Genomic DNA, 27,958 nt, shown 5'->3' with positions numbered 1-27,958 from the left:
TTATGACACATTTGAGACTGAATCTGGATGCCAGCACAGTCCTAGGCTCACAGCCTGTCAGAGGTGTTCAAGGCGAGGCCTCTATATCCCTAGAGGGGAGATTCTCAGCTGGGAAGAAGTGTATGATGTTAGGTCTCAGGACAGGAAGAGAACACTGGAAATGCACATAACCAAGGGTACTTCACTAATGAAAGAACTTGTCTTGATTTGTATACTGCAGCCCTGTATGGAAGAATTGCACAGTAAAAGTGAGTCTGTTAACCTGGATCTACGATCTCCTGTCTTGCTTGAAGTCGGTTTAACAGTCAGTACAGAGAATCCTCCAATGCAGCACACACTCCGGTCTCAGTCCTTAATAGTAGAGGGGACATTGGGCGAAGAGAATAGAGTTTCGGCACACAGCATGATGGTAACAGCACAACAGCACGGCCAATCAACAGCAGCACGGCCAATCATTTACTGGTGCTTCTCACAAAATTAGAATATCGTCAAAAAATTTATTTATTTCAGTTCTTTAATACAAAAAGGGAAATTCATATATTATATAGAGTCATTACAAACAGAGTGATCTATTTCAAGTGTTTATTTCTATAAATGTTGAGGATTATGGCTTACAGCTAATGAAAGCACAAAAGTCATTATCTCAGTAAATTAGAATAATTAACAAAAAACACGTACAAAGGCTTCCTACGCGTTTAAAAAGGTCCCTTAGTCTGTTTCAGTAGCCTCCACAATCATGGGGAAGACTACTGACTTGACAGATGTCCAGAAGGCAGTCATTGACACACTCCACAAGGAGGGTAAGCCACAAAAGGTCATTGCTAAAGAAGCTGACTGTTCACAGAGTACTGTATCCAAGCATATTAATGGAAAGTTGAGTGAAAGGAAAAAGTGTGGTAGAAAAAGGTGCACAAGCAACCGGGATAACTACAGCCTTGAAAGGATTGTTAAGAAAAGGCCATTCAAAAGTTTGGGGGAGATTCACAAGGAGTGAACTGCTGCTGGAGTCATTGCTTCAAGAGTCACCACACACAGACATATCCAGGACATGGGCTACAAGTGTCACATTCCTTGTGTCACGCCACTCTTAACCAATAGACAACGCTGTTGAAAGATCAAAGTAAATTTTGCATTTCATTTGGAAATCAAGGTCCCAGAGTTTGGAGGAAGAATGGAGAGGCACACAATGGAAGCTGCTTGAGGTCTAGTGTGAAGTTTCCACAATCAGTGATGGTTTGGGGAGCTATGTCATCAGCTGGCGTAGGTCCTCTGTGTTTTATCAAGACCAAAGTCAGCACAGCCGTCTACAAGAAAATTTTAGAGCACTTCATGCTTCCCTCTGCCGACAAGATTTTTGGAGATGGAAATTTCATTCTCCAGTAGGACTTGGAACTTGTCCACACTGACAAAAGTACCAATACCTGATTTAAAAACAACAGTATCACTGTGCTTGATAGGGCAGCAAACTCGCCTGACCTTAACCCCATAGAGAATCTATTATAGAGAATCTATGGGGTATTATCAAGGGGAAGATGAGAGACATCAGACCCAACAATGCAGACGAGCTGAAGGCTGCTATCAAAGCAACCTGGGCTTCCATAACACCTCAGCGGTGCCACAGGCTGATTGCCTCCATGCCACATTGATGCAGTAATTGATGCAAAAGGAGGCCCGACTAAGTATTGTGTGCATTTACTGAACATACATTTCAGTAGGCCAACATTTCGAATTTTAAAATCATTTTTCAAGTTGGTGTAATAAAGTATTCTAATTTAATGAGATAATGACTTTTGTGTTTTCTTTGGCTGTAAGCCATAATCATCAATATTAACAGAAATAAACACTTGAAATAGATCACTCTGTTTGTAATGACTTTATATAATATACGAGTTTCGATTTTTGTATTGAAGAACTGAAATAAATTAACTTTTAGATGATATTCTAATTTTGTGAGAAGCACCTGTATATACACCTTCCCACCTGCTTGTTTTCCCCCAATCTCCATCCTCCTCTTCTTTGATTGACAGCTCTGGCTTCATAGGGCCGGAGAAGGATGGAGATAGCTGGAATATGCAGGTGGAAATGTATATTTAAATGTCTGGCCCCACCATGGAGCACCGAGCGTCTGTACTTGATTTGAACAGTCATTCTGTTGCTGACACAGTCCTTTTAAAGAAGCACGCCCATCAAAGTTTTTATCCCCTTAATATATTGCAGTCATTATATTATATAGCACTATGTACTTACAATTGCTCATTTTGCCCTTATACGCAGCTAATTCTTCTCTTTTCTCCGCTCTATGTAGAAACAGGAATTCTCTTGTTCCTGCAGAAATCATTCCTCTCTTCAGCTCCTGGCCCAGCTGCTCTACCTTTCCCCCTGATATTGACTTTTGCAGTAACTGATGAGTCATACAGGCAAAATTAAACTCCTGTTTCTGAATAAATCTTGGAAAGATTCAGCCAGTCAGCTTTTAATCATGTGATGTCATAGACATAATAGAGAAGAGAAGAATTAACTGGGTAGGAGGACAAAATGAGCAATTGTAAGTACAAAGTGCAATATAATATGATGACTGCAATATATTTAGAACATAAAAACTTTGATGGGAGTGCTTCTTTAACTAAATCTTTACTTAAATCTCCCGTCACATGTTGATACATGTGGATACATTAGCATTTCTTGGCAGTGCATTCTTTGTTTACTGAGGATCAAAAAGCATTAGACCCAAGAAATGAATCAGTTTTAATCCATCTTTTTCAGTTACAGCACTTGTCAACACTTGTTGGGGGAGAATCTTACAGAAGAAAACTAGGAGTGCCCATTAGTGCTCTGGAAGTTGTAATACAGCCATATTCACAAGTTCTAATATAGAAAGATTTTTTTTTTCTTTTTGCAATGTGATTTTTAATTGTAGACTAAATTTAGAATGTAATTGCGGTTCATCTCATTCTTTCACTGATTCATTCAAGAACACCATATGAAATCAGAATTTAGTTTTTCCCTCTTTACACATAGCAAAGCAATCACTATGAATCTGGGAAGGAGTATGAAAGCTGGGGTCTGTTTTATCCCAAAGTTAAATTTCAGTTTTGGCAAGTAGCTTTCCACTATCCATTGGGTGAGAAAGATGACATAATCAGAATTCACAAGATATGTCGGGGTAGCTAGAATACACGATGGCAACAGTGCAACTCTTATGAATAATGGGTTATTTATACCACAAAATTACCATATTCTCCATAAGTGCACCTTTGGGTGGGATCCTGACAGTAAGCGATCAGGTGATACAGGGAACCATGTCTTATTAGGGTTCCTACAGCCTATAAGTATCTGGGTTGCATCCAAGAAGTAGCTGCTGGTTGATGGAGTAAATTGAGGATAGAATTGTCAGCAAGTTGGGTCAATATCAGAGAAGCTGGAACAATGACAACATCAGAAGCTAAGGAAGTGTTGAGGTGTATAGCTGGAGTCATATACAAGGGGGTCAAGCAGAGACGTAAGGCAAGAGGGATATCAGAACATTCCAAGATCAAATTTAGAAAAGCATTCAAAGGAGAGCAGAGTATTGGGTTCAAAAGCTGGGTCAGAATACAGAAGGTAAATCAGAATAAGGCGCACTGAAGCCGTGTGGACAGTGCAATAACTGGCAATAGACAGGTGTCACATGGAGATTTAAGTAGTGCCTAGTGATGAGCGAGCACTAAAATGCTCGAGTGCTCGTTGCTCGGGACGAGCAAATTGTAATGCTCAGGAGCTCGACCCGAGTAATGAGCCCAATGTAAGTCTAGGGGAAACTCAAGCATTTTTCCGCCATCCCCCTTGGTCAAATCGATGGAAACAGCACTAAAATGACATGGGAACAGCATGGGGAAGACCCCTGGAAGCATCTCAAACTTCCAGGTCACTGCTGTCAACAGCGCTGTCAGAGGTATTACGCCACTTTTACAGACTCACAATAAAACATACAAAAACGAAGCCAAAATGGATTTTCCTGGAAAAAATGTTAAGAAACATTCTTACCAGGGTAATGACTTACAGTGGTAGCCAAAAGTATTGGCACCCCTGCAATTCTGTCAGATAATACTCAGTTTCTTCCTGAAAATGATTGCAATCACAAATTCTTTGGTATTATTATCTTCATTTAATTTGCTTGCAAGGAAAAAACACAAAAGAGAATGAAGCAAAAATCAAATCATTGATCATTTCACACAAAACTCCAAAAATGGGCCAGACAAAAGTATTGGCACCCTCAGCCTAATACTTGGTTGCACAACCTTTAGCCATAATAACTGCGAACAACCGCTTCTGGTAACCATCAATGAGTTTCTTACAATGCTCTGCTGGAATTGTAGACCATTCTTCTTTGGCAAACTGCTCCAGGTCCCTGATATTTGAAGGGTGCCTTCTCCAAACTGCCATTTTGAGATCTCTCGACAGGTGTTCTATGGGATTCAGGTCTGGACTCATTGCTAGCCACCTTAGAAGTCTCCAGTGCTTTCCCTCAAACCATTTATAATGCTTTTGGAAGTGTGTTTTGGGTCATTGTCCTGCTGGAAGACCCATGACCTCTGAGGGAGACCCAGCTTTCTCACACTGGGCCCTACATTATGCTGCAAAATTTGTTGGCAGTCTTCAGACTTCATAATGCCATGCACATGGTCAAGCAGTCCAGTGCCAGAGGCAGCAAAGCAACCCCAAAACATCAGGGAACCTCCGCCATGTTTGACTGTAGGGACCGTGTTCTTTTCTTTGAATGCCTCTTTTTTTTCCTGTACAGTCTATGTTGATGATTTTTCCCAAAAAGCTCTACTTTTGTCTCATCTGACCAGAGAACATTCTTCCAAACTTTTTAGGCTTTCTCAGGTAAGTTTTGGCAAACTCCAGCCTGGCTTTTTTATGTCTCGGGGTAAGAAGTGGGGTCTTCCTGGGTATCCTACCATACAGTCCCTTTTCATTCAGACGCCGATGGATAGTGCGGGTTGACACTGTTGTACCCTCGGACTGCAGGGCAGCTTGAAATTGTTTGGATGTTAGTCGAGGTTCTTTATCCACCATCTGCACAATCTTGCGTTGAAATCTCTCGTCAATTTTTCTTTTCCGTCCACATCTAGGGAGGTTAGCCACAGCGCCATGGTCTTTAAACTTCTTGATGACACTGCACACTGAAGACACAAGAACATTCAGGTCTTTGGAGATGGACTTGTAGCCTTGAGATTGCTCATGCTTCCTCACAATTTGGTTTCTCAAGTCCTCAGACAGTTCTTTGGTCTTCTTTCTTTTCTCCATGCTCAATGTGGTACACACAAGGACACAGGACAGAGGTTGAGTCAACTTTAATCCATGTTAACTGGCTGCAAGTGTGATTTAGTTATTGCCAACACCTGTTAGGTGCCAAAGGTAAGTTACAGGTGCTGTTAATTACACGAATTAGAGAAGCATCACATGATTTTTCAAACAGTGCCAATACTTTTGTCCACCCCCTTTTTTAGGTTTGGTGTGGAATTATATCCAATTTGGCTTTAGGACAATTCTTTTTGTGCTTTTTCATTGAAGACAAATTAAATGAAGATAATAATACCAAAGAATTTGTGATTGCAATCATTTTCAGGAAGAAACTGAGTATTATCTGACAGAATTGCAGGGGTGCCAATACTTTTGGCCACCACTGTATATATAAGGCAAAATAAATAACCAACAGCAAAAATGCTCCTCCGCACAATGGGCTATGTTCACACATAGAGTTTTCTATGCGTTTTTGCACTTTAGCATTTCTATCAAGGGTGAAAAATACATTCAGCAGTAATTTTAACATTTTTATACCTTATCTGGTCATGTGGTGTGAGACATGATCAGACACAATTTCCAGCTGATAATACAACCTAGCACCTGTCCCTATTTTAAAAGCAGCTAACAGCATTATCAATAGGGAATTTAATTTTTTTTTTCAGCACGGAGTATAATATAATAATCCCTGACTAGATGCCTGTAAGACGCTATCCCAACTGCTATAGGTCACCTGTACACGAATGTCAGATAAGAGAGGTAATATAGTACAATAGAAAATAGAATTTAACCGACTCCGAAGAGATTTTTTTGGTACGTTGCACCACCAAACTATTATGAAGGAAAGCAAGCAGCCTTATCAGGTCATGTATTTACATGTATATGACTCGCCCCCTGGGCCTGTGTTGTGAGGGGGATACCCGGAGCCGGATCGCTGGGATGCTGGGGGTTGTAGTCTCCGTGTGGCGGTGACCCGGTCCGTGCCCAGGGTGGTCAAACCAGTGACAGTCTATTAGTGTTGTAATAAATGTCCGACTACGCCACCCGTGGATTGCGGTGAGTGGGGACCGCCGCTGCGCTCCAGACCGCTGAGGCTGATGTTGTATGCGCAGCCAAGAATGGGATAACTCCCCAAGGGAGGAGCATTGCCTCAGGGCAGCTGGTGTGGATGATGGTAGTAATGGTGCGAGCGTCCCAGTACTAATGGTGCTGGTGCGGCGAGGAACCACAGAGACGTGCAGTTGCAGTTTTCAATGCTTTACTCACAGTTCTTTACTGGTCCTAGTCACCTCGGTACCGGCGGTAACTGCCCAAGCTGTGCTGCGTCCACCAGGCAAGGGGCTCGACCAACTCCCAGGCAATTCCAGAGCGTGGCACAGGACTCCCTTCCTTTCCTTTCTCTGGCCGTCCCCACCAGTGACCCACCTTTGTCCAGCTCCCTCGGGCCTTCTGTTGGCGAAACCTTTCTCCGGTTTCCCTGACCCTATACGGTATGCCTTTCTGGTGGATGTAGTGAGGGGTCGCACCAAGATGTGGTAACAACCTCCGGTCTTTGGCTGAGGAATCTGTTGCCTCCACCAATTTGGGTTCCGGTACCCTGTTCTGCCAACCCTTCACCCTGTATCTCCTCTGGGCATATGGGGTTCCTTCTGTCCTCGTGTCTCTGGGCCTTTCTCTGTGTTCCTTGCTTCCTTTCTCCTCTGTTCCAGTTCCTTTCTTACTTTCCTTTCCGTTCCTTTTCCTCTCTCTTTCTGCTGTTTCTGGCCTCCACTCCAGGCCTGACTCTGGAGCTGGGCCCAGACTGAGCCACAGCTCCCTGTCAGCCCTCCTGGCTGAGCTCCTTCTCTCTTCTCCTCCTGACTGAACTGAACTGAACGGACTGAACACTGTTCTAAGATGGTGCCCACCTTATATACCTCCTTCTGACACCCGAGCCCAGGTGACTAGCAACCAATGGGCTCCTACCTATGCCCAGAGACCCACCCCTATCTGCTCCTACACCACTGGGTGTACTTTCCCCTCCCCACTCCAGCCAGGGACAGAAGCTGTCGTGCCTGCACTTCTGTGGGAGCACCGTTGAGCTGTCCCTCGGAAATGAGGTCTGTGTGGTGCATGCAGCTAAACGAGTCCTAGTCCACACTCCATCCTTACCCGGGAGTGGAATATCACACCTCTGGTTCGAGGTGCAATACCCCTGTAGCAGCCGAGCCCTCGGGGTGCTACATTCCCCCCTGGTAAATCACAGCACGTCCTCGGGCTGGAAGAGAATAAAACAATTTAAAACATACAAAATTTTTAAAGTGCACTCATATATAAGAAATTAACCGAAAACTCATCCCTTTATGGGAGGTACTCTTTTCTTTTTAACGTTACTGGTACTCTTTTTCTTTTCTTTAACATTCTTCTGCCACTAGTTATGGTCAAAACTACCGGAACTCTTTTAGCATATAAAACATCACATGAAACATTTGCATTATTATTCTAGCAGCATATAAAACTTTTCAATATAAGACATTCTTAAACAAAAACATTTTCAAGTAGATTCTTGAACTCTGGCCGCTGTGCAACTTGCGACCAGGTAAAGGTGCAACAGTCCATTTAATCTTGAGGTAGACGTTGCAGTTTTTTTATAAAACTAGTAGGGGGCGCTTTAAGAAGCGCAACTATATACAAGATGGCCGCTCTCAGTCCTCGGCCAGGTAGGGAAGGGGATGGCTGGTCACAGTCCTCAGCCTGGTTAGGGATTAGGGGCACACAGGTAACAGTCCTTTAACTATTCCACACGAGTCCCAACGGGGACCACACTTCACTCAGCAACATTTCCACAACAGTAAACAGTTCCTGTACCCTGACGGGTAACTATGTACAGTTTGTGTACCATCACCTTTCAGTGGCGATGTCCTCCTGATGCTCCTTCGCCTTGGTAGTCTTCAGATCCGTCCGGATCCTCAGGGTAGTCCATGTCTGGGCGGTACTGCAGTTCCTCCTCTGTCAAACGGTGAACATGGAGGGCGTACAGTCCTTTTGCTCCTTTGTGCCGGGTGTAAGTGACCACGTCACCGGGGTACAGGTCACGGCCGTGATATCCCTCTGGCAAGTGGCTTTCGACATCCCTTCTAGTGACGAAGACGTCGGTGTCAGCCTCCGGGTCTCTGATGAAGCCCCAGCCATGCTCCAGCTGGAACTTGACTACGGTCCCGGTGGCTCTGGATAAGCGGATGGCGTGGGTATCTTGTCGGGCCCTCCTCTTTTGCTCCGCGCTCCTGGCCTGGAGTCGCTCCTCCCTGATGCGCCTCTGCCGCCGCTCCCTTTCATAGGTGGCCAGCTGCTGACGGCAGCAATCCAAGCGCTGGGCTGCTTCCACTTGGGTCTCCTGGGTGAACACCATGAGACTCTCGCCGGTGGGGTCCCATGCAAACTGGGCATCTTCCAGCGGGGGTGGAGCGATGTTGGCAGGCTCCGGGGCAGGGATCAGAGGCTCGCTCAGGGGTTGTTCTCTCTGGAGCCGGGGGTTGACAAACTCCGGTGGCCACTCAAAGGGCAGCCTGTCCGGGCTGGTATGTTGGGCGTACAGGTCCGCACCCAGGGGTGGCACCGCGGGCTTCGGACGGGTGGCAGCGCCCGGGGGCACTCGGCCTTGCGACCAGGCCGGTGGTCGCTTGTTGGTCGCGCCCGGGGGTGGCACAGCCAAGGTAGGGGGCGCTGGTGAGGCAGCGGCGCCCGGGCGTGCTGGGCCTTGCGTCCTGGCCTGTGACGTCTCCCGTTTTACGGCGCCCGGGTTCAGAGGGCACAGCGAGGGGCGGGGCGTGATGACGGTTCTCGCTGCCTGAGGCCTAGCTGGCGGCGGTGGAGGCGTGGTGTCAGGTACGGTCCCCGGGGCTTCGGGTCCCGCAACGGATGGTGAGGGCAGGCTGGTGTTCCCAGGGCTTGGGGTGGTGGCGTCCCCATTACCTGCCTCGGTCTCCGTGGCCTCCTCCGCGGCGTCGTCTGCAGCTGCCGGTCCCTCTTCTCCTCGCCCAGCGGTAAGCGCGCTGCCCGGTCCCGGCGGGGTCCTCCGCTGGCTGCCTTCGTGCGGCCGGGCCATCTCCTCTCTCCACCCGGCAAACACATCCCGCTGCGCCCGGACCATCCTCCTGTTCAGGTCTTCCAGCGCCCGGTCGCGCACTGCCCGGGTCTCTAGGCAGCTGGGCCAGCAATTCTGTCAGACTGCAAGGTGGCTCCGCTTGCAGCAGGCTGCGGGCCAGGGTGCTGGTGGAGTTCTCTGCTCCCTCCATCTCCGGGTGCAGCAGGTCCAGACTGATCCAGGCCGCACCCAGCCCCTCAGTTTTCTTTCCTATCCGCCCCCATGGGGGGTGGTCTTGGGGGCATCTGCTGACAATCACCTTCAGGGGCAGCCCCCCCACGTTGATGGACATCTCCACTGCTGCATTCATGGCTGGTGGGGGCGGGCTCCTTCATTGGCGCCATTCTGGGACCTGGCCCACGATGGGAGGTGGCTTCCTGCTGTCTTTTGGTGCACACATAATGGCGTCCGCTCTGCCAGGGTGGGAAAAACGGATGAAGATGGCGGGAAACGGTCCAAAATGGCGTCTGATGGCGGGAATCGGCTCCGGATGGCGGGAAACTTCTGGAAATGGCGGGAGACTTCCTTTTAAGGTACATGTGCAGTTTTCTTCAGGCACGCAATACCCGCTGGTGGCGGGTTGGTAATGATCCTGCCGACTACGCCAAAGTTGACTCGCCCCCTGGGCCTGTGTTGTGAGGGGGATACCCGGAGCCGGATCGCTGGGATGCTGGGGGTTGTAGTCTCCCGTGTGGCGGTGACCCGGTCCGTGCCCAGGGTGGTCAAACCAGTGGCAGTCTATTAGTGTTGTAACAAATATCTGACTACGCCACCCGTGGATTGTGGTCAGTGGGGACCGCCGCTGCGCTGCAGACCGCTGAGGCTGATGTTGTATGCGCAGCCAAGAATGGGATAACTCCCCACGGGAGGAGTATTGCCTCAGGGCAGCTGGTGTGGATGATGGTAGTAATGGTGCGAGCGTCCCAGTACTAATGGTGCTGGTGCGGCGAGGAACCACAGAGACGTGCAGTTGCAGTTTTCAATGCTTTACTCACAGTTCTTTACTGGTCCTAGTCACCTCGGTACCGGCGGTAACTGCCCAAGCTGTGCTGCGTCCACCAGGCAAGGGGCTCGACCAACTCCCAGGCAATTCCAGAGCGTGGCACAGGACTCCCTTCCTTTCCTTTCTCTGGCCGTCCCCACCAGTGACCCACCTTTGTCCAGCTCCCTCGGGCCTTCTGTTGGCGAAACCTTTCTCCGGTTTCCCTGACCCTATACGGTATGCCTTTCTGGTGGATGTAGTGAGGGGTCGCACCAAGATGTGGTAACAACCTCCGGTCTTTGGCTGAGGAATCTGTTGCCTCCACCAATTTGGGTTCCGGTACCCTGTTCTGCCAACCCTTCACCCTGTATCTCCTCTGGGCATATGGGGTTCCTTCTGTCCTCGTGTCTCTGGGCCTTTCTCTGTGTTCCTTGCTTCCTTTCTCCTCTGTTCCAGTTCCTTTCTTACTTTCCTTTCCGTTCCTTTTCCTCTCTCTTTCTGCTGTTTCTGGCCTCCACTCCAGGCCTGACTCTGGAGCTGGGCCCAGACTGAGCCACAGCTCCCTGTCAGCCCTCCTGGCTGAGCTCCTTCTCTCTTCTCCTCCTGACTGAACTGAACTGAACGGACTGAACACTGTTCTAAGATGGTGCCCACCTTATATACCTCCTTCTGACACCCGAGCCCAGGTGACTAGCAACCAATGGGCTCCTACCTATGCCCAGAGACCCACCCCTATCTGCTCCTACACCACTGGGTGTACTTTCCCCTCCCCACTCCAGCCAGGGACAGAAGCTGTCGTGCCTGCACTTCTGTGGGAGCACCGTTGAGCTGTCCCTCGGAAATGAGGTCTGTGTGGTGCATGCAGCTAAACGAGTCCTAGTCCACACTCCATCCTTACCCGGGAGTGGAATATCACACCTCTGGTTCGAGGTGCAATACCCCTGTAGCAGCCGAGCCCTCGGGGTGCTACATATAATTCTTAACTTGCAGTTTGTTCCTTGTCTTTCCATATTCACCTTAATGCAAGCTCAATATCCCATCAGGGATCACCTTTGACTTGTTTGATTGAATATTCCTTTGTATATTTATTAGTTTACATTTTAATGAACCCCAGTTGATATGATGTATGGATTCTTGTAGGTGTATTCCACAATTGAACTATTTACATTTGGTCTATTTATACCAGTGTACTGAATCCTGGATGTTAATACATGGATTAAGGGTGTTTCCCCTGTATATATGTATATAAGTCTCTCATGTTATAACTTATTGTATGGACTGGATTTCATTAAGTGAACAACACCTGTGCGGCTAGCTTATGTCTGCAATTCTCCTTTTAAACCATTTTGTCTTCTAAATTGTAATAATTATATTCAATAAAATCTGAATTTTTAACACTATTCCGGCCTTTGCTCCAATTGTTCATATAGGTTCTTATGATTTTGGGAGTGTGTCTATAATGTTTTGGTCTATATAGGTGTATTAATTATCAATAGGGAATAGAATAGATTTTTCTATTTTTTTTTGCAGCAACAGTAGTACGAAGTATAAGGCAATAATACCTGGCTAGATTGGTGTAATACGCTATCCATAGTGCGATAGCTCACCCGTAAACAAATTTCAGATAAGAGAGGTAATATTTTAGAAAATTGAATCAATTTGAATTGGCCTTCCCATTATTAAGGAAGGGTTATCCTATACTATTATTGCGTATATGTTATAATACCCCCGGTGGCACTAAAAACCATGTCTAACAAAACGCTAGCAGCCAGGACCTCCAAGGCGTAGAGAGACAGTTCATGCCACGTGTCCAGCTTGGATACCCAATAGTTGTAAGGCACAGAGGAATCACATAGGACACTGGTACAGCTTCCAAGGTAGTCCTTCAGTATCTTCCAAAATTTTTCCCTCCTTGCCAGAGTAACCCGCACATCATGGCCTGGGCACTGGAAGAATCTGAGAAAATTGTCCCAGACCTTGGACAGTGTTCTCCTGCCTCTACTGCATCTGGTTTGTGTTTACCTCGCCTGTAATCCTTGGATGTCCAAGGAACTGTTACCTCTGACACCAGCATTGTCAGCTGTGAATTTTTTAAATATTTCTTCAACAATGGCCTTCTGGTACTGCAACATTTTGTTAGACCTCTCCACTACAAGGAGAGACAGAAAGTTCTCCGTGTAGCGTGGGTCTAGAAGTGTGACCAACCAGTAATTACTGTCGCTTAAAATGCGTACAATGCGAGGGTCATGGGAAAGGCAATGGAACATAAAGTTAGCCATGTGTGCCAGATGCCAACAGCCAAGACTTACCTGTTCCCACCAAGAGGACAACTGTCTATGTTCTTCTCCTCATCCTCCTCCTGGTCCTCCTCCTCATTCTCCCTCTCCTCAGGCCATCCACGCTGAACAGACGGTATGAATGTTGTGTGGGTAGTGCAATCTGTAGAGCAGGAAACCAGTCCTGTTCCTCCTCCTCCCCATTATCATCCAATCCAAATTGAGATGAGATGAGGCTGGGTTGTGAAGCATCACCCTGCATAGTTCCTTGCTCCATCTCATCGTGCTCCGTCTGCAATGCCTCATCTTTAATTGTGAGCAGTGAGCGTTTAAGTAGACAGAGAAGCGGGATGGTGATGATAATTATGGCGTCATCACTGCTCACCATCTTGGTGGAGTCCTCAAAGTTTTGAAGGATGGCACAGATGTCTGACATCCATGCCCACTCATCAGCTCCTATGTGCGGAGGCTGCCCTGAATACCGACGGGCGTGTTGAAGCTGATACTGAACAACTGCCCTCTGCTGCTCACAAATCCTTCCCAACATATGCAACATTGAGTTCCAACGTGTGGTGATTTTGCACTACAGTTGGTGAGCTGGAATCAGCAAACACTGCTGAAGCACGGTGAGGGCAACGGCAGAAGTAGCTGACTTTCTGAATTGGGCACACACGTGGCTTACTTTCACAAGCAGCTCAGGCAGATCCGGGTAGGTTTTGAGAAGCCGCTAAACCACTAGATTGAGCACACGGGCCAGGCATGGTACGTGTGCGAGGTTGCCAAGCTTCAGAGCCACCACCAGGTTCCTGCCATTGTCACACATGACCATGCCTGGCTGTATGGTCAGTGGTGAGAGCCACAGATCTGCCTGCTCTGTTACAGCTTTTAACAACTCTGCAGCAGTGTGCGGTTTGTCACCCAAGCATATTAACTTCAGCACAACCTCTTGCCGCTTGGCCGAGGCAGTGCTGCAGTTCTTCCAGCTTCCAACTGATGTGGTCATTTCGGAGATAGAGGCTGAAGAGGAGGAGGTGCAGGAGCTGTAGAATATGGGGGCAACCCTGATTGACCCAGGGCCCGCAATCCTCAGTGTCGGGAGGACGTGTTCCATTCCAGGGTCCGACTGGGTACCGGCTTCCACAATATTAACTTAGTGTGCCATCAGTGAGATGTACCATCCCTGGCCACAAGCACTTGTCCAGGTGTCCGTGGTTAGGTGGACCTTCCCAGTAACTGCATTGTTCAGGGCACGGATAATGTTCTGGGACATGCGCTTGTGTAAGGTAGGGACGGCACACAGAGAGAAATAGTGGCGGTTGGGGATCGAGTACCGAGGGATGGCCACCATCATGAGGTTGCTGAAAGCTTGCGTCTCCACGAGCCTAAAAGGCAACATTTCCAGTGCAAGCAGTTGAGACTTGGGTAGAGATAACTGAACACTGCACTGGGACAAGGACATGGATGTGGTTGCTGGCAGTGCTGGTTGCAAGTGTGCAATGACAGGTGCAGGGTGGGAGGCATCTTGGTGTGAACATACACAGGCGAAGAGGCAGTGGTGTCACCCACAGACACTGTTTTGAGGGTCCTGGCGTTCGGCCCAACTAGTCGGGTGCTTTGCTGTCATGTGCCTGAGCATGCTGGTGGTGGTCAGGTTGGTAGTTTTGCTGCCCTTGCTGATGCTGGCATGGCAGATGTTGCAAATGGCCTTTTTTGTCTGTGGCCACCCCACTGTTTGTTCCTGCCTGTTGTGGTGCTATGCCTCCCTCCCCCTCTGTGCTGCTGTCCTCGCTATGCATGTCACCTTGCAAGGTTGGGTCAGCGACTTCATCGTCCACCACCTAGTCTTCCATGTACACACCCTGGGTCTCCTCCTAACTTGCTGGCAATTGTGTCTCATCGTCATCATCCACCTCTTGCAACAGTAATTGCACTTTCGCACCATTGCCTTTGTGTGACCATGGCTGCTCAATTATTTGGGCATCTCTACATGCAATCTCCTCTTGCCCCGCTTGAAGCGGACACAGTGAGAGGCCAGAATCTATAAATTGAAATGTGAATAGCTCTACAGAGTGTCCAAGTGTGGGATCACTTGTCTTCGGGCACTCGGCATGGTGGGAGGAAGGAGGATCAGGGTGAGGAATATGTTGTCCAGACTCACGGCTACTGAGACTGGACAGTGTGGAAGACAGGGTGTTGGTGGTGGCAAACTGACTGGAAGCATTATCTGCTATCCAACCAAAAACCTTTCCACACTGCTCTGGTTTCAAGAGTGGTGTTCTGTGGCCCCCTAGAAATTGGGACATGAAGGTAGGTCGACATGATGTGGGTGTTTTTGTGCTCCCTCAGCAGGCACAGTTTCATCTTGCCAATGGCCTCGATCTCTGCGTGCGCCATCAGCATCACATCCACTTCCCCATCCCTTGCCACACGCCTTGCCCATTTTAAATGGACTATAATATTTTGCAGCTTGCAAAAAAAATCAGGATTAATACCACAGTATTTGATCACGTCTGATGACCAATTCTTTAGCCCAAGGACGGTATACCGATGCTATTGGTCAGTGAACAAGTGTGAATATATTTTTGAGACACAAGTAGCAGACTTTAAGTGAACTATAATATTTTGCAGCTTGCCACAAAAATGAGGATTAATACCGCAGTATTTGATCACAACTGATGACCAATTCTTTTGCCCAGTAAGGGTATAGCGATGCTATTTGTCAGCGAACAAGTGTGAATATATTTTTGACACACAAGTAGCAGACTTTAAATGGAATATAATATTTTGCAGCTTGCAAAAAAAACAGAATTAATACCGCAGCATTTGATCACATCTGATGATGACCAATTCTTTTGCCCAGTGAGGGTATAGCGATGCTATTGGTCAGTGTGAATATGCCGGTTATATAGACCCGATGACGCTATATAGACCCAACATGGCTATGGCATTACAGTGACTGTCACGCAATCCCTGCATAGTAATTGGCTGCCTAAAATGCGCCCAACATGCGGGGCGGGGACTTGAGCTCCCGCCTGAGCATTGCAAAATTACTCGCCGAGCACCGAGCATCTCGAGCACTGTGATGCTTTTGCGAGTAACGAATAGTGGCGAGCATGCTCACTCATCACTAGTAGTGCCCTGTTTGTCCCTATTGGCCACTGAACTTGTTCTGATATTGCACAGTTGATGGTCAACTGGACCAAATCTACATGTAGTAACTTGTAAGATAATAAATGGCTGGGTAGCCATGCCACACAGCAGGATATGAGAATTCCTAAGAAGGAGTTACTGGGGAGATGTTTGGGTGTCTTGCATACAACCCAGCTGAAGGAAAAATCAATTGCATAACAATGTGACAAACTGGGCAGCAAATGTACAATACCCCAAATAACCTGGAACCATGTCAGGTGAGCATAGTACACCAGGCACTTAAATATTGCTATTTTTATACTGATTATACATCATTCAGGAAGGAAAATAACCATTTACCCTTGATCATGGGAAGTCAAGTCACTTTTAGACTAAACAATGTTTATAACCTTTTGTTTTAAATGAGAGATCTTCCATCCTATTCGTCAATCTACTCAAAAAGTTGTTCCAATATTGATGACAGAAACACTTTTACATAAGAATCACTTAGTGCATTTCATGTTTTTTAATTCAATAGTTCATATACCAATTTATTGCTTTCAAGACGACGCCCTATCAAAGACTTAGGCTATGTGCCCACGTTGCATTTATGAAGCAGAAAATTTCTGCTGCATAAATGCAAGTCCTCTCCCGGAAAAACGCATGTGGAATTCCGCACGCGTTTATCGCGCATTTTTCGCGCGTTTATCACGCGTTTTCCACATGAGGAATTGCCTTGCGTTTTTTATGCATTGGACAAAGGCAATTCCGCTTGCGGAAACGCAAAATTAAATGACATGCTGCGGATTTTTGAACGCGGCATAAACGCTGCGGAAAAATCCGCAGCATGTGCATAGAACTTGCGGAATCCCATTGGGGACCATGGGGTGCGGATATACATGCGTTTTTCAAGCGTTTACGCTGCGGAAATTCCGCAGCATATATGCTTGAAAAATGCTACGTGGGCACACAGCCTTAAGGTTCCATATTCATTGGAGAAATGTCAACTGAACACAGCAGTAGGACCAACTGGAAGATTTCTCTAATAAGATATATTAAAATCTTCTTATTTTCACATATTATATTTATATACAGTATGTAAAAAAAACACACACAATGACGGTTTCTCTTTATCTCACACATTTCTATGTCACTTATGCACCATGAAATTGTACCTGCTTATGCAGCTCCTGTTTGGCATCAAATGGTTCTACCCCTCTCTTTTGTTAGTGCAGCTTTCCTCACGAACTAATTAGCTGATGGAGGAACATGTGACCAGATCAGTGTATCAGCCTACTCCAATTGTAAAACACCTCAGAGGAGAAAGCTTCTTCTATATTGGAGGAGACTGATGGACTGATCTGGTCAGATGTTCCCCCACCAGAAACCATTGCATGAACAGAAGTGCTGGTCAGTATGTGAGGAAAGCTGCACTAATAAGAGAAAGTGGCCAACCTCTTTAAGTAATGCCTAGTCAACTAATATTTGTGTATTAATCCTCCTCTTTTCTGTTATCCCCATGCACCAGCAAAAATGCTTAAAAGTACAATCCATTTTATTATATACTATGCTCAGCATAAATGAGTACACCCCAACAGAGTTGTCAGAAAACCTTTATCAACAATTTTTATGGGATACAATACTACAAATGCTCCCACAAATGTGGGCTATTAATTACAAACAAGATTTGTTATTTTGCACACCCAAAAAAGTAATTTTCCTGACAAATTAATTCAAGACTACTTTGCAAAAATGAGTAAACCTCAATGAAAGTCTCCAGAGCAAAGCTAAAGTATAGACTGCAACATTCTAAATTAGTAGTAATTCAACCTCAAGTAAGTCTAATTATTCATTAAATAGGTACCCAGCAGATAATGGACTATACAAGAGTATTACTTAACAAAAAAACCACCTTCTCATCACATGCTGACAGAAATGGCACGACATCGAAGAGAATGTCACAGGACTTGAGAAAGAAACTAATTTCTTTACACAGGGAAGGTGAAGATCAGCAACGCTTTACTTATCAGTCAGAATACTGTAGCAAAATTTATACAAAAATGTAACAAAGATGGAGCTCCAACCATCTCACAGAGACATCTAGGCTAACCATGGAAGTTAACACCTAAACATGAACATCTTCTGATGAGAAGGGTTGAAGAATTTCAACATGCAAATTCTCTGCAGTTAACTCAAATGGTAGAAAGCCAAACCGGGGAGAGTGTTTTCCGTGACGCAATAAGGTGTATACTGCAGAGGAGTTGCATACATGGACGGTGTCCACAATGGAAGCCTTTCCTAAAGCCTATACATTAAAAAGCCCACCTACAATTTGCCAGGGTCCATGCTGAAAAATATGAAGACTGCTGGTACTTTATACTCTGGAGTGATGAAACCAAGATAAATGGTTTTAAAACTGGTGGCTTCAAATCTGTATGGTGTCCCAAAGGAGAGGAGAAAAATATATAGTGCCTACAGTGAAACATGGTGGTGACATGGTCCTTATGTGGGGGTGCATGAGTGCTCCTGTTGTCAGAGAGCTGCATTTCATTGATGATATCATGAACTCACAGGTGAACTGCTCCATATAAAAAGAGAAGTTGCTATCATCACTCCGCACCCTTGGTAGACGTGTACTTTTCCAACATGGTAATAATCCAAAGTAAACATCTAATTACACACTGTTACATTTGTGAAGAACAGGGAGAAAGTGATTCAATTGTCAAATATGTCTCCTGATTTGAACCCAATCAAACACCTATTGGGAATTCTGAAGAGAGAAGTTGAGCATCACTCTCCATCCAGTATCCAGGCTTTAAAATAAGTAATTCTTGAAATATCGAAAAAGATAGATGTTACAATATGTCACCAACTTGCTCATTCCATGCCTAGAAAATTTGGCTTGGTTCTGTCCTTAAAAATTATGGAGGTCATACAAAATACTAGATGTAGTAGTTTTTGTTGCAGGGTGTATTCATTTTTTAATCAACTAATTTGAGCAAAACAGAAGATTTTGTAAAGAAAGTTATATTATTAACCTTACTTTCATGTTATGGTTTAAAAAAATGTTCTATGAAACTCAGTCTTATCAAAAGTTTAGAAATTATTCTTGTGTTCAGTGAGATATTGATTAAAATCTTATTTTTCAAAGGAGGTGTACTCATTTATGCTGAGCACTGTATATTCCATATCATGTTATCATATTTTTCATATATTCATTTAGTAATGTATGATATTTAGAGTTTACCTGGTAGCATTTATATATATCTGAACACAATGTTTGCAGGATTTCCAAAGAAAACATGTCTAAAAGACAAATAAAGGCAAAATAAATATACATACATAACACAACTTAAATTTAAATGAAATTAATTAAAATGTGGTTGAAATATACAGTACAGACCAAAAGTTTGGACACACCTCATTTAAAGATTTTTCTGTATTTTCATGACTTTGAAAATTGTACATTCACACTGAAGGCATCAAAACTATGAATTACCACATGTGGAATTATATAGTTAACAAAAAAGTGTGAAACAACTGAAAATATGTCTTATACTCTAGGTTCTTCAAAGTAGCCACATTTTGCTTTGATGACTGCTTTGCACACTCTTGGCATTCTCTTGATGAGCTTCAAGAGGTAATCATCGGAAATGGTTTTCACTTCACAGGTGTGCCCTGTCAGGTTTAATAAGTGGGATTTTCTAGCCTTATAAATGGGGTTGGGACCATCAGTTGTGTTGTGCAGAAGTCTGGTGGATACACAGCTGATAGTCCTACTGAATAGATTGTTAGAATTTGTATTATGGCAAGAAAAAAGCAGCTAAGTAAAGAAAAACGAGTGACCATCATTACGTTAAGAAATGACGGTCAGTCAGTCCGAAAAATTGGGAAAACTTTGAAAGTGTTCCCAAGTGCAGTTGCAAAAACCATCAAGCGCTACGAAGAAACTGGCTCACATGAGGACCGCCCCAGGAAAGGAAGACCAAAAGTCACCTCTGCTTCTGAGGATAAGTTTATCCGAGTCACCAGCCTCAGAAATCGCAGGTTAACAGCAGCTCAGATTAAAGACCAGGTCAATGCCACACAGAGTTATAGCAGCAGACACATCTCTACAACAACTGTTAAGAGGAGATGACGCGCCCCTGGGCCTGTGTCGCGCTGCATTGCGCACGCGGGAGCTTACCCGGAGCCGGATCTGTTGAGGGTTGTAGTCTCGTGGCGGTGACCCGGTCCGTGCCCAGGGAGTCAAACTGAGCGGCGATGTATCAGCGGTAGATGTTGGATGACTACGCCACCCGTTGAGTACAGCTAAGGAGCTGCTGCTGCAGGGCAGACCGCTGAGGCCGGTGGTAGGATTGTGCAGCGTGATAGTATAACCCCCAACGGGAGGGGTATGGCCTCAGGGCAGCCGACGTGGATGATGGGGGTAGCAGGAACCACTCGGAGACGGTACGGTGTAGTTCAGGGTCTTTACTGGTGACAAAGATAGACCCTCCCGGAGTACTGGCTAGCGATTGGGGCCTGGTCAGTCCTTGAGCAGATGGGATCTCCCCTGGCCAGGCGGAGTTGTAGGCCTCCCAAACTAACTGTACTCTTCTGGCTACCTTGCTAGAGGCGGGTATAAGTAGCCCACGTCCCTGAGTGTACCGTGTGGTGCTCACCCGTATGGCCGGTGACTCGGGGCCTTCTAGTAGCTTCCGCTCCACGACGGCGGTGCTGGTCCCATGTGTGTGACCGTGCCTTCGGGTTTCTTGGCCAGAGGACCTGGAATCCCCTGCCTGACGGATTCTGCTGCTGGGTAGGAGTTAGTCCCCACAGCCTCGGACTCCGGGTCCGGTAAGAAATCTTCTCAGTCAGGGCGAGCTCTGCAGCTGCCAGCCCCTGACTCCTTGTAACACTGCTCCCACAGAGCTCCTGATGTTCTGTTCCTATATTTGCTTCTTTTCTCTGTCTCTACTTCTTCTCTACTCACTAACCCTGCCTCAGCCCCAGTTTTATATAGGGGAAGTTCTTCCCCTCCCAGGACTGTGCAGGAGGTGTGGCATGCATAGGATTCCTGACCAAGAGACCTCCCACCTGCTCTCAGACGTAATATCTCTATCACTGTAGCAACCAGACCCCTGGGGTGTCACATTCCCCCCTAGTGAAATTTAGTACTCCGGGACTAAACATATTTTAGAAAAACATAACAAGATATAACAATAACAATACAATAAAGAAACACATAAAGGTGGTCACGGCATGTCTGTAACCGGGTGCAGTCTTTGAAGAAAGCAAGGTGTCCATTTCACCAAAACAGGGAGACGTAACCAGGTAGGGGTCTGTCCTGCCCCGAGTCTTTAACAGTCTTTAGTCCGTCCTGGGTTACGCTCCAACTATGTACACAGGATTCCCGGTAAATCCACCAAAGACTCCTATAAACAACTAGAAACACATAATTATACACAAGCAACAAGAAAAACAGGTAACCACAAATAAAACAATTTATACACTTCAAATCCTCCAACGTGCGGGTAACTGGCCTCTAGTGGCCCTAGTGGACCTACGGAGCTGACTGTCTGGCCCTGAACAGGGTGTAGGAGCTGTCAAGGGTAAATTGGGCAGCTGTCTATGGGCCCTTTGGCTCACTAGGGATATGGCAGGCTCACTGCAAGCAGAGGGTTGATCCTCCTGATCTGCTGGTGTGGGGTCTTCTGCCTCCTGGACCGGCTGTTCTTCCAGCTCTACCTGTTGCTCCGTAGGTGCTTGGGATGCTGGTTGGAGGAAGGTGAGTACGGGTACCACAACTGCACCATTGACTTGAGTCCAAGACCGAGGGAAGTCTCCGAGCACAGTACTAACCATATCTTCCCTTTCCTCTACGGGTCAATGGTCTTCTTGTTCCTCTTCAGGGTTCCGTAGCTGTTCAGGACACTTCTTCAGGTGATCCCGGGATACAATGGCTGTGGTCTCCCCTCCGTCTTTACTGATGGTACAGACCTTCGGGTTCTCGTGGCTTGAGGGCAGTACGGTGTACGGGTCCTTCTCCCACTGGTCGTCCAACTTGTGGAGCCGTCTTTTCCTCTTCAAGACCTGCTCTCCGGGCACCAGGGGAACAGCGGGAGCATACTGGTTGTAAGTTTTCTCTTGTCTCTCCCTAGCCTGACAGAGACTTCGCTCCACGCTCTCCTGTACTTTCCGGTACTGCTGCTGCCTCTCTGTGTCCCAGTCTGCTTCTGGTGAAGTGTCCTCGGGTGTCAGGACTCCCATTTCCAGGTCAACAGGTAACTTACCAGGTCTCGCCCTCATTAGGTAAGCCGGGGTACAGTTGGTGGAACCAACCGGGATGTGGTTGTATAGGTCCACCAGATCGGGCAGCTTCTCAGGCCACAGACTGCGTTCTTCCAGGGGCAACGTTTTCAGAAGATCCATTACTACCTGGTTCATTTTCTCACAAAGTCCATTAGTTTGCGGATGATAGGGTGTCGTCCTTATCTTCCGGCAGCCATACAGATTGCAGAATTCCTGGAAGACCTCCGCTTCAAAGGCAGGTCCCTGGTCCGTCAGCACTTGGTCCGGGTACCCGTGTGGACGGCAGAAGTGCTGCTGGAAGGCTCTAGCTGCTGTTTGAGCCGTTAAGTCCTTGACGGGGACGACAACCAAGAACCGGGAGTAATGATCCACGATGGTTAACGCGTAGACGTAGCCACTTCTGCTTGGGGTCAGTTTTACATGATCCAAGGCTACCAGTTCCAACGGCTGCCGGGTGACGATGGACTGCAGGGGAGTCTTCTGGCTGGCACGGTCCTTCCTCCTCAGGTTGCACGGGCCACAGTCTCTGCACCACCTCTCGATGGTTCCCCTCATGCCTACCCAATGGAACCGCCCGCGCAGCAGGAACTCCAGCTTCTTCCATCCGAAATGCCCAGCTCCATCGTGGTATGCCTCCATCACCATGGCTGCGTCTCGTCGTGGCACCACTACTTGCCCGATTAGTTCATGCGTCCGGGAGTTAACCATCCTGCGGCACAACTTCCCCTTGTAAAGGAACAGTCTACTCCTTTCTGCCCACAGTTGCTTGGCTTCCTCCGGAGCGTCTGGGTCAAGGCGAGCCTCTGGCCGAGTCAGCATCTCCTTCACCAGCCGGACGGCAGGGTCACTGTCTTGCGTTTCCGCCCAGTTGTAGTGAGGTAAGGGGTTAAGCGTAGCGCCTTGCTTACTCCTTACCCGATGAGAATACTGGATAGTCCCATGACGGTGAAACGCGGGGAGTTCGACTTCTTCCAGTCCCTCTGGATCTTCTCCTACGTCCGGTAGGTTTGGCATCCTGGACAGGGCGTCCGCGTTGGTATTGGAGCGTCCTGCCCGGTATTTGATGGTGAACTCGTAGTTGGACAGGCGGGCCATCCATCTCTGCTCTAGGGCACCGAGTCTTGCCGTGTCCAGGTGTGTCAACGGGTTGTTATCCGTGTACACGACGAACCGGGAAGAAGCGAGGTAGTGCTTAAAGCGTTCGGTGACTGCCCACACCACTGCCAGGAACTCTAGCTTAAATGAGCTGTAATTCTCAGGGTTTCTTTCGGTGGGTCGCAGTTTTCGGCTGGCGTAAGCGATTACTCGCTCCTTCCCCTGCTGGATCTGGGACAACACGGCTCCTAGCCCGATGTTACTTGCGTTGGTGTAGAGGATAAAGGGCTGGCTGTAATCCGGGTACGCCAGGATTTCATCCCCCGTGAGGGCCATCTTCAGCTGGCGGAAGGACTCTTCTTCCAACTTCTCTCATCTGAAGGGCGGCTTCTGGTTCTTGGCCTTCCGGGACTGGCCTATCAGGAGGTCCTGCATAGGAGCTGCCTTTTTGGTGAAACCGGGGATGAACCTGCGGTAGTAGCCTACCAACCCGAGGAACTGCCGCACTTCCTTTACACTGGAGGGACTTGGCCATTCCTTAATTGCGGTGATCTTATCAGGGTCGGGAGCCACTCCGTCAGCGCTCACCACGTGTCCCAGGTACTGCACCTTTGGTTTCAGGAGGTGACACTTGGAGGGTTTCACCTTTAGGCCGTAGCTTGCCAGAGCTTCGAACACTTCCGCCAGGTGTTTCAGGTGGTCCTCATAAGTCTTAGAATATACGATGACATCGTCCAGGTACAACAGGACCGTCTCGAAGTTTCTGTGGCCCAGACAGCACTCCATTAATCGTTGGAAGGTTCCTGGTGCGTTGCAGAGTCCGAACGGCATACAGGTAAACTCGCTAAGTCCCATCGGGGTGGTGAATGCGGTCTTCTCCCGGTCCGCCTCTGCTACAGGAACCTGCCAGTACCCAGTAGTGAGATCCAAGGTAGAGAAGAAGTTAGCAGATCTTAAAGCAGCCAAAGACTCCTCTATCCTTGGTAAGGGGTACGCATCCTTGTGTGTGATACGGTTGATTTTCCGGTAATCTACACACATCCTCATGGTGTTGTCTTTCTTTTTGACTAAGACTAGTGGAGCTGCCCAGGGGCTACAGCTATCCCTGATCACCCCAGCCTCCTTCATGTCTCTAAGCATCCCCTTGGCGTGTTGGTAGTGTGCAGGGGGTACGGGTCGATACCTCTCTTTTATGGGAGGATGGTCTCCCGTGGGGATGTGGTGTTCTACCCCCTTGACTCGCCCGAAGTCTAACGGGTGTTTACTAAACACTCTCTCGTACTCTTGAACCACCCGATAGACTCCCTGTTTCTGGTGTGAGGGAGTGGAGTCAGTACCCAAATGTAGTTGCTGACACCAGTCCTCCATTGTTTTCTTAGAGCCGTTACCTTCCTCCGGGTGAGATGGAGGCAAGGGTTCCACAGATTGTATAGCATTTTGGTTAATGGTATATAATTTGGCTAGCATGGCATACCGGGGCAGGTACACTTCCCTCTTCCCGATATTGATTATGCGAACGGGCACCTTCCCATGGCGTACATTAACCACCCCCCGTGCTGTCAAGATGGTGGGCCTACTGTCTGAGTAAACTGGTTCTACCATTGCCTGGTAATCTCTACCTCTCAGACCAATAGCTGCCCGGCACCAAATCATCATTTCACTTTTTGGGGGCATGGCAATAGGAAAAGGGTCACACATTCTCACGCTACCAATCTCACCGCCGGAGAGTTCCACCTGTTGCCGTCGCATCAGTGCCCGGATCTCTTTTTGGAGCACTCGCTGCTCGCCGGAGCTGGCGTTCTTGGCAACCTGCTGTAAAAGGAAAATCACCTCTGCAAGACAATTTTCAATTACATTAGTTCCTAGAGTTATCTTTGGGTGACTCTCGTGTTTGTCAATGTCTACAATGATCAGTCCCTGTGCTGCCAGTTCGACTCTACCGATTTTAATGGTCACCTCTTTAAATCCAATCTGTGGCACGGGCTGACCATTGCTGGCGATGATACTCAAGTCGTCGTCAGGGTAGCGGGTGATATCCGAGTCATTCCAGTACTGCTTGAAGAGCACGTACGAGATGGTGGTGACCTGTGACCCGGTGTCCAGTAGGGCACTCATAGGAATGCCATCCAGTACCACGGGTAAGACTGGACGTCCTCCCACATATTTGTCGCGCCAGTTCGATGGGCCTGGTGATCTTTTTCCTGGGGGTTGGCCCTCTACCCCAGGTTGTGCCAGTTTAAAGGACAGTACCTTGCCATATGTCCGGGTTGATTGCAGCGGCGGCAGATGGGTCGTCCGTCCTCGTTGTATCGGTCGCTGGGTCTCCCTCTGGCCGGTGGGGTCCTCCTTGGTCGACGCCACGGGATGTCCTCCGGTCCGGATGCCAGCTGGATCTTCCCTGGAGTGGAAACCTGTAAAGACTGCACAGTTCGGGTTAGCGCAGCAACGCTTTTAGCTAGCTCTTGGACCTGATGGTGCAGGTCTGGAGTTGGGTCATTGTTCAAAGCCTGCGCATCAGCTCCCACAGGCCCTGCCAACAAGGGTGCCGCCTCCTGGTGGTAAGTGGTAGTGGGGCGTCTGTGGGTCACAACGCCACCTGGTGCCGGTTCTCGGAGCACCCGGATGGCTCTGTGCTTGAACTGTGCAAATCCCAGATGAGGGTCCTGTAAGGCCATTGCCCGCAACTGGGTTCGGTGGGCATTGCAATATAAACCCTCTATAAATTGTTCAGTCAACAGCCTGTCCTCGTCTCCCACGCCGTCAGGGTCGGTCTGCTTAATGGCTCTCAGGGCCTCTTGTAGGTTCAGGGCATAGTCCCTTATACTCTCGTATGCTCGCTGCTTGCACCCGTAGAATCTAAGCTTGATCTCGGCTGAGGTGCGGGTATCAAAGGTGTCCCTCAGCCGGGTTAGTATCCCTGCAACAGTCCTCCTCCCAGGTGGCCAGGACTTTACCTCCCTTCGGGCTGCCCCAGTTAATTGGGCCACCAGGATGCTCACTTTTTGCTCTTCTGTGAGGGGGTACACCTGGAAGAGGCTATCCAGCTTTTCTCTAAAGTCATGCAGGGTATGTGACTCCCCTGAGTACTGGGGTAGCCAGGCCGCTCCCGGGATATAGGGCATGGTGAAAGGCATGACTGCAGCAGCGGTGGCGCTGGCGGGGGTTGAGGCAGTGAAGCTCTCCTCCGTATCCGACATCCTCCTCCCCCCTAGTGGACCGTGGACTACCTTGCGATGATCCTCTTCCGTAGGCCGCGGCTCCGCAGTAGATCGTCAGGGTTGAGGACCTTCCGTCGCGCTCCTGTGACGTCGGCGTCTGCTGGGCTCCTTCCAGGACCTTACGCGACGTCCGGACGTGAGGCGGGGCTTCAGTTCTCGCGCGCTTTCGGAGTCCACGCCCCTCTTCTTCCCGCGCGACGTCTTCAAGATGGCGTCCAACGGCGGGAAAACTCCACGGAAGGCGGGAAGAAGGCTGAAAATGGCGCCGGATGGCGGGAATCTTCACCGATGGCGGGAAGAAGGCTGAAGATGGCGCCGGATGGTGGGAATCTTCACCACAGGTAAGTTTGAACAGTCTTTTTCAGGCACGCAGTACCCGGTGGTTGCGGGCACGAAATCCTGCCGACTACGCCAAAAGTTGACGCGCCCCTGGGCCTGTGTCGCGCTGCGTTGCGCACGCGGGAGCTTACCCGGAGCCGGATCTGTTGAGGGTTGTAGTCTCGTGGCGGTGACCCGGTCCGTGCCCAGGGAGTCAAACTGAGCGGCGATGTATCAGCGGTAGATGTTGGACGACTACGCCACCCGTTGAGTACAGCTAAGGAGCTGCTGCTGCAGGGCAGACCGCTGAGGCCGGTGGTAGGATTGTGCAGCGTGATAGTATAACCCCCAACGGGAGGGGTATGGCCTCAGGGCAGCCGACGTGGATGATGGGGGTAGCAGGAACCACTCGGAGACGGTACGGTGTAGTTCAGGGTCTTTACTGGTGACAAAGATAGACCCTCCCGGAGTACTGGCTAGCGATTGGGGCCTGGTCAGTCCTTGAGCAGATGGGATCTCCCCTGGCCAGGCGGAGTTGTAGGCCTCCCAAACTAACTGTACTCTTCTGGCTACCTTGCTAGAGGCGGGTATAAGTAGCCCACGCTCCTGATGTTCTGTTCCTATATTTGCTTCTTTTCTCTGTCTCTACTTCTTCTCTACTCACTAACCCTACCTCAGCCCCAGTTTTATATAGGGGAAGTTCTTCCCCTCCCAGGACTGTGCAGGAGGTGTGGCATGCATAGGATTCCTGACCAAGAGACCTCCCACCTGCTCTCAGACGTAATATCTCTATCACTGTGGCAACCAGACCCCTGGGGTGTCACAGAGACTTTGTGCAGCAGGCCTTCATGGTAAAATAGCTGCTAGGAAACCCCTGCTAAGGACAGGCAAAAAGCAGAAGAGACTTGTTTGGGCTAAAGAACACAAGGAATGGACATTAGACCAGTGGAAATCTGTGCTTTGGTCTGACAATGACCCCAAACACACCTCCAGGCTGTGTAAGGGCTATTTGACCAAGAAGGAGAGTAATGGGGTGCTACGCCAGATGACCTGGCCTCCACAATCACCAGACCTGAACCCAATAGAGATGGTTTGGGGTGAGCTGGACTGCAGAGTGAAGGCAAAAGGGCCAACAAGTGGTAAGCATCTCTGGGAACTCCTTCAAGATTGTTGGAAGACCATTTCCGGTGACTACCTCTTGAAGCTCATCAAGAGAATGCCAAGAGTGTGCAAAGCA

General features: G+C 48.2%; 1 protein-coding gene across 1 annotated transcript in view; it reads right to left on the bottom strand.

Annotated features, from left to right (window-relative positions):
* LOC141272874 (proton channel OTOP2-like) overlaps positions 1-27,958 on the bottom strand; it is a 273,399-nt gene that overhangs the window by 131,460 nt on the left and 113,981 nt on the right. The window contains exon 3 of the mRNA XM_073684013.1: positions 19,044-19,102. Coding sequence (XP_073540114.1) covers positions 19,044-19,102 — 59 coding nt within the window. The remainder of the gene's footprint in view (positions 1-19,043; positions 19,103-27,958) is intronic.

The sequence above is a fragment of the Phyllobates terribilis genome, unplaced genomic scaffold (assembly GCF_046119375.1).
Source record: "Phyllobates terribilis strain yellow unplaced genomic scaffold, ASM4611937v1 Scaffold_5__5_contigs__length_657084704, whole genome shotgun sequence".
Lineage (NCBI taxonomy): Eukaryota > Metazoa > Chordata > Amphibia > Anura > Dendrobatidae > Phyllobates > Phyllobates terribilis.
Note: the sequence above shows the minus strand (reverse complement) of the source record. Positions and strands in the feature narration are given on the sequence as shown.